The 12557-nt window shown below is 33.3% G+C and overlaps 1 protein-coding gene across 1 annotated transcript in view; it reads left to right on the plus strand.

The window, feature by feature from the left end:
• ATRNL1 (attractin like 1) overlaps window positions 1-12557 on the plus strand; it is a 796918-nt gene that overhangs the window by 37527 nt on the left and 746834 nt on the right. Inside the window, exons 2-5 of the mRNA XM_035029745.1 lie at window positions 1658-1741; window positions 3356-3469; window positions 8351-8479; window positions 9839-10047. Of these exons, the coding sequence (XP_034885636.1) occupies window positions 1658-1741; window positions 3356-3469; window positions 8351-8479; window positions 9839-10047 (536 nt within the window). The remainder of the gene's footprint in view (window positions 1-1657; window positions 1742-3355; window positions 3470-8350; window positions 8480-9838; window positions 10048-12557) is intronic.

A 12557-nucleotide genomic window follows, 5' to 3' on the forward strand; every position in this document is an offset into this window, starting at 1 on the left:
TGCTTACAGTAGATCCTGATGCATAGAAAATGCTCAATTTATTATTACACTAATTTGAGAGTATTGGAATTTGTCTGTTCTTAAAAAACTTTCCCAAGCATGAATTAGCCTCTCTATTGCCTAAAATAATCTGCAGGGTTTATGAAAAGGCTTATAAATAATATTCTTATTGACTGACATTTCTGTCACCCATGATTTAGATAAATGAAATGCTTTTTTCCTAGAGTGCTTAAGACTAGTCTATACTATAAGGAAAATTTAATTTATCTAGAACAAATAATGACCTTGCGATCTATGTGTGTATGTGTATATTATGTATAATATATGTGTTTGTGTATATGTGAATACATAAAGACTGATAAGCCCTTGCGTGTGTGTGTGTTTGCATGTGTGGACATATATATATATATATATATATATATATATACACACACACACACACACATATATATTATATATAAAGGCTAAATGGGAATATATCTTAATTACCTAAAATATGTTTTTTTGTGGCAAAAAACAATTGAGCTGGAGCTAAGGAGAACAAAATGAAGTAGATTTGAGATTTTGTTAAATATTTTTAAATTCTAAAAACTGAAATTTTCTAATTGTCTTTTTTAATGTTTTAAATGGAAGATAATTATAAAACCTTTGATTTATCCTATTTTTAAAATTGATTGAGTTCTTGGACTAGGTATAAAGTAGATAAGAGAAAATGATAATAAAACAGGTAGCCGAACTCAGTCAAGTCTGTTGACAGCTACCTCAGCAGTCCTGGTTTGTGAAAAACAAACACAGTGATGTAATGGGACCGATGGGGACTATAGGTGTAGTGAACATAGCATAATGTACATACTTCGTAAATCACCGAGTTGTACACCTGAAACTAATGTAACATTATGTGTTAACTCAAACTAAAATAAGTAAATAGATAATTTATTACTTGAGAATAAATAACATGAGAACTAAAAAAAGCTAAGACCAAACCCAAAAGCAAGTATAGCTAACACTGTAACTTTGAAAGTGGTATGTACATACATTATTTCTCTATTTCATTGATCTGCATCTTTTAAAGTGCATTTGACCTTCCTTTTGCCTCCATCTTATTTTTGTACAGAGGCAATTTAACTTCATCTATTTTTGCATTAAACATAAAACCCATCAGTACAATGTTCAGTCTTTCTGTGTGATTTTTTCACTGTGCAAAGTGGAACAGTTAAAATATGTCAAGGTTTAGAGAAATCCAAAATAAATTCTTTTGAGATGTAGAGAGATATATGGCAGTTTGAAAACTTTCCTAATTTGTAAATAAATTCTCCCTATTGGAAAATGCTACATTCCATTCCTTTGATTAAATGTCTTTTTATTTTTTATTTTTTAAAGATTTTATTTATTTATTTATTTATTTGAGAGAGAGAATGAGATAGAGCGAGAGCATGAGAGAGGGGAGGGTCAGAGGGAGAAGCAGACTCCCCACCGAGCAGGGAGCCCGATGCGGGACTCGATCCCGGGACTCCAGGATCATGACCTGAGCCGAAGGCAGTCGCTTAACCAACTGAGCCACCCAGGCGCCCTGATTAAATGTCTTTTTAATTTTCTCATGCTACTGTATGTTTTAAAGTTACTTTAAGGTAATTGTTTTCATGATTTTGTTTTCTAGGTTAACAGAACCTTCTGGATATTTAACAGATGGTCCAATTAACTATAAATATAAAACTAAATGCACATGGCTAATTGAAGGCTAGTAAGTATATAATTTGGATTAAATTATTTTATTCTGAAATGATAAAGAAGATGATCATACCAGTGTTAAAGCATTAAAGTATAATTTTAGAGGTATATAGCTTATTCAGTTGCTTATAGTTTATTCAGTTATTATTCATAATATTTTAAAGTGAGATTTACAACTTTTAGATATCACATTTAATGTAAATTATAGTACCCCCTTAACTTGAGATAATAGTTTGTTACATATATTTTATTTTTGCATTACGTTAGTGTGGCAGTAAATCAACTAGGCATTTTTGGCTTGCTTTAAACATCTTGTTATGGAATTTGAAAATGCCATAGAAAGTTTAAAAATATTCCATGCTGAATTATGCCATTGGTTCATACTCTTCAGCATTTTAGTTTTAAGGGTGTTATAAAAAGAACATTTTGTAGGAGAGAGTTAATTATCCTTTTAGGAGTATTTTTCAGTAATTAGGGCTTGAGATTGAATTGATCTATTTAAACATACTGTGAATAGATCATAAATGAATTGATATAAGTTATTTTTAAACCATTTTATGATTTTTTTTTTTAAAGATTTTATTTATTTATTTGACAGAGAGAGACACAGCGAGAGAGAGAACACAAGCAGGGGGAGTGGGAGAGGGAGAAGCAGGCTTCCTGCCGAACAGGGAGCCCGATGCGGGGCTCGATCCCAGGACCCTGGGATCATGACCTGAGCCGAAGGCAGACGCTTAACGACTGAGTCACCCAGGCGCCCCCCATTTTATGATTTTTAAAAAGTGTATTTGGAAAATGTTTTTTTTTTGTGGGGGTTATTTAGAAAGTTTTTTAGAACTTAAAAGTTATTAATTCTCTGTACACTTATGGTCTCAATTTGTTTTTTTGTGTGTGTTTATTGTTTTTTAAGTAATCTCTGTGCCCAGTGTGGGGCTTGAACTCATGATCCTGAGCTCCATGCTCCACTGACTGAGCCAGCCAGGCGCCCCCCCCTTTTTTCATTTTGTTTATTTATTAATAATATATACTATTGAGACCTTTTGATTAAAATTTCAAGACCATATTAGGGCCTTTAGTTAATAAACGTTTTGTAGAAATAAGAGTTGTTACTTTTTGAGTTTGAATTTTAAAAATCAGCTTTATTCGAGTATAATATGCATACAATAAAATGCATATTAAGTGTACAGTTCAACATGGCTTTAATAATGTATACAATCTGTGTAATGTCCACCTTAATCAAAACATAGAACATTTACTGCTGACTAAATTTTTAGAAAATGGTGATTTATATATACAGTCTGTTAATAGATTTTGAAGTTGTATGTCGTTTTTACAATTCATTTATTTATTTTTAAAGTTTTATTTATTTAAGTAATCTCTATACCCACATGGGGCTCGAACTCACAACCCTGAGATCAAGAGCCGCATGCTCTTCTGATTGAGCCAGTGAGGCATCCCTCATTTTTACAATTTAGAGAAGACTCTTTATCAGTCTTTTACACTGGTAACTTAAGAATGTATAGAAAATTTTCTATAAATAGGTTTTTAATATAGTGTTCCTAAAATTTTTCAGACTGTGCTTTGAATGTTATATATTAATTTAAACATATTTTAATATTTTTTTCAGTCCAAATGCAGTGTTAAGATTAAGATTCAATCATTTTGCAACAGAATGTAGCTGGGATCATATGTATGTTTATGATGGAGATTCAATATATGCACCTTTAATAGCGGTTCTTAGGTGAGTAATTGCATTTAATTGGTGAACTTACAGTCAGTTGTAGAAGAGTAACTGTGATTTATTATTTTTAAATATATACTGCTCTGTGCTTTAAAATAAATTTAGCAGAGATATTGATTGCTTAATTTCTAAGATGGTTATAATACAATGTTGCATACTGTGACTGTCAACTTTAGTGTATTTATAATAGTGTAAATTTTGATTTAGTAAAGATAAGTAAGTATTCTTTCAAAAAGGTAGATTTCTTGATAAGTATCCTTTCTTTCCGCATATAGTTTATTCTTTTAAAGTGATTTGAATATGTTTTCAGAGCTACCTATTGGATAGATTAATGTGAGTTCTAGGTGACAAGGAAATAATAGACATATGTATATGTCTTTTATAGTTGTCTTTTTATTTTGGTGAAATGATAAAATTTCCAATTCTGTAAAAAAAGGTTACGTTATACTTTATGTAATGGTTTAATAACAAATGTGTTTCTTTCAGTTCTCAAAATTTGGGAGTTTTGGTTGTTTCAAAATATCTACTGTTAGTAGACTTATTTTTAAAATTACAGCATTTTCACTATCAATTTAAAAATCTTTTTTATGTATGTAATGCAAATTATTATAAAATGTTTTATGAATAGGAGAAAATATATCAGACATAGGAAATATTAGGATCATGTAATGTTGATTTTATGTACAATTTAACTAAGATGATTGTTGACCAGAGTTACTGATTAAATTTTCCTTATATTTCTTATTTCCATAATACTGCTTACATGTTCTGTCATTGTTAAAAATTTGAATAAAGATAAAAGCTTATTGTTACCTTCAAATTTAAAAAAATTTTTTTTTTCTTTTTACTATTTGTGTTGCAAATATTCTGTTTATCAGGGATGTAAACTATTATTTTTTTAGATAGGCATGTAAGGACTTGTATTTCTGAATGAATATTTCACAGTGACTCTTTAGGATCTTAGACACAGTCTATAATATTGCTGTTGCTCTATATAATTCTATAATTTGATTTTTGAGTTGTTTGAAAATTATTTAAAGGATTGCTACAAATGGCCCTTTATCCAAGGACAATAGAAAATGGAAGAGAGTCTTATGAATAATTATATTGTAAGATAATTCATTGTGATAATTAACTAAGATTCTGAGTTCATACATTAATTTTTAGCAATTTAGATTTTACTCAGCTATCATTATTGTATTTTTATGACACTATTGACCATCATTTAGATGTGTGTCTTTCCATTTGTTTTCTTCATAGTTGTAATGACTGCGTTAACAGTGATCCATTAACACTCTTACCAATGCTTTCTTGATATACTAAAGGAAACTTTTGTAAGATAATTAGTAGGATGGGATTTCGTATATGACTGTGAAGCTGGAACCACTGACTTTTCATAAGCAAGTGTTCCTATTAGCTGTCTTGAAGGAGATGGAAAGATGTTTATTGAGTATCAGTTTGATGCTAATCAGTGTACTAGGCAGTTTAAATGTCATCTAATTCTCACAAGGATCTTGTGGAAGAAGTGCTGTTATCCCCATTTTATAGCTGAGAAAATTGAGACTCAGAGAAATTGTTTTACTTCTAATGGATGGTGGAGCCAGGATTAGGAAGTGATAGTCTCCTGACTTAAAAGCCTACAATACTACGAATTCAGAATCTAAGTGTTTGAGTGATTCCAGTTTTATAAATATACATTATTTAACAAACATGTGATAACTTCCTCAGTTCCAGAGACCATCATAAGCCTGGAGGATATAGTAAGGAATAAGATACAGGCATTGCAATGAATTCACACACCAGCTACCTAGAGTTGGGCCAAACTTCATAGGTGGAGTGCACAGCCCTCCATAGGACTGCTCTTAGTTCAGACACCAGCTGCAAGTTCAGAGGTCCTCAGGCCCCACCCACACTTCTACCAGCTGGCTGCAGATTTAGGGGTGCCCATCTCCCCTTCAGGTTCAATAATTCACTAGAATGACTCATAGAACTCAGGCAAGCACTATACTTATGTTTATAGTTTTATGATAAAGGATAAAAATCAGGACCTGCCAAGTGAAGAGACATATAGAATGAGGCCTGGGAGGATCACAAAGAACTTCTTTGTCCTTGGGATGCGTTACGTTCCCAGCACACCAGTGTGTATCATCATCCAGGAAGCTTACCTGAGCTACAAGTGTCCAGAGTTTTTGTTGGGGTTCCATTATATAGGCATGATTGAATCATTGGCCACAAGGTTGAACTGTCTCTAGTCCTCCTCCTCTCTCTGGAAGTTGGATTGGTTTCTTGTGGCTCAAAGCCTCAACCCTTTAATTGCATGTTGGTCTTTCTGGTGTGGCCAGCTCCCATCCTGAGTCACCTCATTAGCATAAGCAATCAGAGTTCCCCATGAGTAACGGAGACACTCCTGTCACTTGGGAAATTCCAAGGATTTGGAGGCTATATCAGTACACAGCAGTTAGGCACCGGTGGCAGCATCTACACAGATTTTTTTTTACCCAGCACAATATTCTAATTAGGTTATGAAAAGAGTGCTGTATGATTTTAGAAGAACTAATTCTTCATGGTGAATTTCAGCATGGGCAGAAGCCTAATAGGCAAAGTATGGGGGCCAGATGGGACATTCTTGATAGAGAAAAACATATGTACAAAGGCATAGACACATTAAAGAACATTATGTTTTGGGCTAATATAAGTACTTACAGGTAATTGGATCATAGGAAATGTGAAGGGATTGGTAGGAGCCAGATTACCCAATAAACAGTAATCAGTACATCTACTGAAGCTTATTATGTGCCAGGCAGTATGCAAGAGTTCTTTATATACATTAACTCATTTAATCTTCACAGTAACCCTTTAGTTAGGGATTATATTATTGCCATGGAGTTTTTAAATTCTCCATTCATAAATGGAGAATTGAGGCACAAAGAGATTCAGTGAGTAGTTCAAAGTTGCCTAGCTAGTAAGTAATATAGTCAGAATAATAACTCTGGTTTTATAATCCCTTAATCATTAGTATTACTTTCTTATATACCACACTAAGGAAATTGGACTTTATTCTATAGGCAAGACTTTAGAATGTGGAGAATGGATTGTAATAGAGAAGTGTTATTTTTTTATTGTGTGCTGGACATCATGTTTGTAAAATCACATGTAGTAATAATTTGAGTCCTAGAAAGATAATATATTCCTATAGAGAGTGCCTGGAAACGCTAACAATCCAGTCAACTGAATTTAGATACTGAGGTGATTCATGTCCAAGCTGCAGTGCAATCTTCTGGAGGGTTGATCTTTTACTAGTTCACTTTTACTCATAGTCTTTGGGGCCCCAGGTCAAAGCAAGTACCCTGGGTTCCACTTTTTGTTTTCCTAGCTCTGTAAAACAACCCAGTTTCTCAGCCCTTCAGACCTCACCTCCAACTTTGAAATCAGCAAATGCCCATAAGGAGAAATAGACCAAGTTCCTGGGCTCACCATCTTCTTAGTTCTCCAGTACCTTCAAACTGATTTTTTTTTTTTTAATGTAATTTGTCATTTTTCTAGTTGACTTCAGTGGAAGGGTTAGTTGGTCCAAATTGCTTGATGTGGAAACCCTCTCTTTTAAAGTTCATTTTTAAAAATAAACATTTTAATTAAATTTCTCTTATTTATTTTTTAAATAAATTATTCTTTTAAAAAAACCTAAAAATAACCAGTAAACATATCTGTTCTTTGTTTCAGAGAGATTAATTATATCTATTATAAAGACCTGGGAATATTATTTTTAACAATGTACTTACTTCAATGTAATCTCACTATAGTGAAAAATATATGTAACTAAGACCGGTATTATAGAATTAGAATTCTTTTGACAGTCCCCTTTTAAAATTTTTTGTTCTTTCACAAACATAGGCTAGTAGATGCAGTAATAATTAGAAAAGCATTAAGGTTCGATTACTTTTTAATTTGTTTGCTTTGAGAATGTTTGTAAAGTAAATTATTTGATTATTATAGTTCATTTTGTTCTGTCAAGTATGGTTTGAGTGAGAGAGTTCAGTTCCTGGTGATGCCTACACATAAATTTAACATTGCCTAAAGGATGGACTATTTCGAGTAATATAATTTGTTGTCAGCAACTTCTTTTCTCATATTGCATGTTTTCACAGATTTGGAGAGGGTAGTATGGTATAAGTAAAGGAAGATATGTAATTTTTCCTCATGCATAAGGAAATTGAAAAAGGGAAAAGTACCAGTTACTAACTGGTTACTGACTCAGAACTCTTGCACATTTATATCTGCCCCCTCCCACCGTTAGTTTTGTGTGAATATGAGCTTAAATGTCTTTTGGAATATTACTATAATTTGTATAAGTGTGCAAAATTTGAAAGAAATAGAAATAGTATATATTTTTAGATGACCTAAAATACCTAGATTAGTGTCCTGGAAGTGTACAGGTTTAACTAGAATTGTCACTGTAGTCACTTTGCTGGTGTGGAGTGTTCTCCTTTTAGCTTCATCAGAATTTGCAACCCGAGGGAGATAGCAAGGGTCTAAGATGGCTTTACGAGATGGTTTACACATGAGTTAAGAGACCACCCTATAGTAATTATAACAGGATGGATCACAGGATAAAGGGAGAAATGGACACTGCAGTCCAAACGGTGTGAAGGAAGAAAAGGAGGGTGGTGGCACAAGAATGCACGTTCGCCCATTGGCAGCAGTAGGAGGGCTAATTGGGTGAAAAATGGAGAGGTGCTTGTTTTAGACTTATCCTTCCTCTAGTTGCTTATTCCGTTATAGATATTTAGTGATTCTGACAGGAATATTTTTGAGTAAATTTTAATGTGATTAACAGTCATATGCATATTAATATATATTACATTCAATTTTGCTCTCTTACAGTGGTTTGATAGTCCCTGAAATCAGGGGAAATGAAACTGTGCCTGAAGTCGTCACGACGTCTGGCTATGCACTGTTACATTTTTTTAGTGATGCTGCATATAATCTAACTGGTTTCAACATTTTTTATTCGTAAGTATTTTTTTTTTTAAATTTGTATTATAATGATTCTTATAACTTCAAATAATTGTTTTTATAAATGTCTTCTATATGAGGAGCAGGCTAGTGTGTTAAATTTCAAAATTATAGGATCTTTTCCTAGGTGACACAAAATCTTAATCATATGCCTCAAAGTACTGTTTGAGCTTGTATTCAAAGTCTCAGGACATTATGGTAGCAAGTTTAGTTGACAATTAATTATGAAATTTAAAATTGTTGGTAAATGATTAAAGAAACAAGTACAAAGTAGAGAAACTGGTAGCAGCAGGGGTGTGGGATTTGAGGGAGTCTTCATCTGTGTCTGTACTTGAAGGTATTTAACTCCTAATTTGAAGATGGGTATGTGAACTAAGTTTGTACAGTCTCTCTGCTTTCCAGAGACTGAACTGGATGCTCTATGTACGTTATGTTCTTGACTTTCTTTACAATTCTGTCAAATGGGTATTTTTCCCATTTTACATAGGAGGAAATTGAGGCTAAAGGTAAGGTAAGTGGATATACCACTGTCTCCTCTAAAATAAGAAAAATCATTTTAATTAAGGATCTATTATGTGTCTGACACTTTATATAAATTTTTATGGCTGGAAGTCTCCCTTCCAGTGAAGTGAAGGAGCCAGAGATGCTTTCAGATGCTTTCGCAGAAATGGCCACAGAGGAACTCGATACACTTCTCTTCTTCCTTTTCTTCAGGAATGTATGATACAACCAGAGAACTTTCCACCATGAATAAAATATTCTAAATATCTTCAGACTATTAGAATTTAAAATCAGCAAGTTGTTATAGGATTTATCTCAAGTATGTATGCAAGGAAGAATAAATATATAGTAGAATATAATTGGTTAAAGGGCTTTAAAATAAAATTTGGTAAACATCCTTTCTCTTCCGTGACAGTGTGTAGGTGATAGCGTGCTATGTAAATATTATTATATGACCAGGTTAAGTCTTGGCTTTTCATGTAGTTTCAGGTCTTCATGAATTTAATTATTTTCTGTAAAATGTACATTCAAAACATTTGAGTACTTAATTCTTTACAAAACATTGTGTTTGGAACTGTATAGATCCTGCAAATGTTGAGTGTGTAGTCCTCAGAAGTTTGGAGCCTTGGTAGCAAAGTAAACTCACTGAATGAATGAAGGTCAATTGCAAATAAATATTAACTGAATTGCATTAGGGATAAAAGGGTACAGAGTAAAGAATTGAAGTCACACTGTGAAATTGTGTTTAACAGAGCGTATCAAACACAACATAAAAGTGATAAAGTTTACAAAATATCAACCAAAATTCTTTTTTAATTACTTTGAATTTGAATCTATATGGATTATATTTTACAGAATCAATTCTTGTCCTAACAATTGCTCTGGTCATGGGAAGTGTACAACTAGTATTTCTGTTCCAAGTCAAGTGTACTGTGAATGTGATAAATACTGGAAGGGTGAAGCTTGTGATATTCCTTACTGTAAAGCCAACTGCGGCAGTCCGGATCATGGTTACTGTGATCTCACCGGAGAAAAATTGTGTGTCTGCAATGACAGTTGGCAAGGTAAGCTTGTGTGGTGTGATGGCTTTTGAAACATCGATTCATATATCTAATGAGATTAAAAGAAATCCTACATCCATTTGTTTTGTTACAGTTTGCACATCCAAATCCCATGTATTTTATTTTTAGAATTTTCAGATGAACGATCAACTTCTTGGTAAGTTTGTTTCTTCCCAACTAGAGTTGGTAAAGATGTTGTCTACACCCTGTTTTGAGAATCGAGTGAAGTTTATATATGGCAGTCTTTTTAAATTGTGGGTTTGTGATCAGTATGATCTTCTGCAATTTTTTGTTGAATCCTGAAAGATTTGATGACTTGACTGAATTTAACGCAGGTTGCTTTCCAATCTGACTTGTAATGGCTAATAGTATACTGCAAAAATGCTGGTCTTCATGGTACTGCAGGATGTTAAACTTATGTCTTAGGAAAGACTGACCTCTTGTGGCTATTTTTAAAAGAACATTTTTTAAAAGTATTTAAAAGAAGATTTCGTTAAGGATTAGTATTAAGGATTTCAGCTGCTTATTGCAAAAGTAAGATTCCTGGGGACGAATTTCTAAACAGTTTTTATAAGTATCTGTGATTAAATATTAATTTTAGACTACATTGAACAGTTTTAGCTTACTTAAATATTTGGCTCTAAAATCATAAATTTTGTCATTGTGGAATTAAATGAAGAGGAACATCTAGTTATCCATATACTTACCTATCCAGCGCTTACTTTGTGCTAATTGTATTTACATGTTGAGAGGTTGCTTTGTGGGCATGCTAGTCCTGTTGACTGAGGTAGCGTTGACTCAAGAAGTAGGTAATCCGAAGTCACACGGTCACATGTTGTTGTACAGGAGATAGCAGCAGTAGATCCTGTCAGACCTAAGTAAAAACCAAAGAGAACGTGCTCCTTATATGGTTGTAGTCATCATTCTTTAGATGACTTTAAAAAAAAAGTCACTAAGTATGCTGAGTACTTGTTTAGAGGAATTATTTTAGGCTTTGTATAAATTATGCCCATCTTAAACCCATGTTATCTCATTAAAAAAATTACTCTAACACAGAATACCAGTGATTTCTTATTGAACTGAATTTGATTACCTATTATGATTATGACAGAGACAGATTTCTCTGTGTTCTTTAATTATAGGGGCATGTATTTTATCAAGTGGCTATTTTAATAGTTTGTGACCTTTCTTCTCCTAAAAAGTACCTCAATGCACCTTTTTTTTTTTTCATTTTAGTCCTTAGACTAAAATAATGTCTTTTTCTATGGAGAGAATGGTACATCAGGAATATATTTAAATTTATTTAAATTAAGGCCTGAGAAATAGAAGTATAGCTCACACACACAGTGTTTTTCAAAGTGGTCTTCAACTGCTCTCAGTCTCCATCTCATTTCAACAGTCTTGAAAGCAAAGGAATACATTTGTATGCTATTCTCTATGAACATCTCTGTCCTTTTTTATTCTTTACTTTTTTTTTTTTTTTACTAGTTCTTTAAAATGCTTTATTTTCTGGGAGTTTATAATATCTGACTCAAATATTATCTTTCATTTTTTTAGCTTTTGTTGGCCTTTCACATTTTATTAATCTTGTCAGTAGTGCCTCAAGTCAAAGAAAATTGCTGACTCTTACATATGTCTATAAGCAATTGGAAACGGGGTAGCAAATACTGGGTATGTTCACTTTTAAAGCAAAGTGATAATATGCATAGTTCCATATATATACTCACAGAAACATGTATATATTTTTATACATACCTTTTTTATAAATATAAAATGTTGTATGGAAATCAGACACATTTTTATACCACTATTCTTTTTTTTTAAATTTTATTCTTGTGTTAATCCCCATACATTACATCATTAGTTTTAGATGAAGTGTTCCATGATTCATTGTTTGTGCACAACACCCAGTGCTCCATGCAGAATGTGCCCTTCTCAATACCCACCACCAGGCTAACCCATCCTCCCACCCCCCTCCCCTCTAGAACCCTCAGTTTGTTTTTCAGAGTCTATCGTCTCTCATGGTTCGTCTACCCCTCCGATTTCCCCCGCTTCATTCTTCCCCTCCCACTACCTTCTTCTTCTTCTTTTTTTTTTTTTCTTAACATATATTGCATTATTTGTTTCAGAGGTACAGATCTGAGATTCAACAGTCTTGCACAATTCACAGCACTTACCAGAGCACACACTCTCCCCAGTGTCCATCACCCAGTCACCCCATCCCTCCCACCCCACCCCCCACTCCAACAACACTCAGTTTGTTTCCTGCGATTAAGAATTCCTCATATCAGTGAGATCATATGATACATGTCTTTCTCTGTTTGACTTATTTCACTCAACATAATACCCTCCAATTCCATCCACGTCGTTGCAAATGGCAAGATCTCATTCCTTTTGATGGCTGCATAATATTCCACTGTATATATATACCACATCTTCTTTATCCATTCATCTGTCGATGGACATCTTGGCTCTTTCCACAGTTTGGCTATTGTGGACATTGCTGCTATAAA

The sequence above is a fragment of the Mirounga leonina genome, unplaced genomic scaffold (assembly GCF_011800145.1).
Source record: "Mirounga leonina isolate KUSES-001 unplaced genomic scaffold, KU_Mleo_1.0 Mir_114, whole genome shotgun sequence".
NCBI lineage: Eukaryota > Metazoa > Chordata > Mammalia > Carnivora > Phocidae > Mirounga > Mirounga leonina.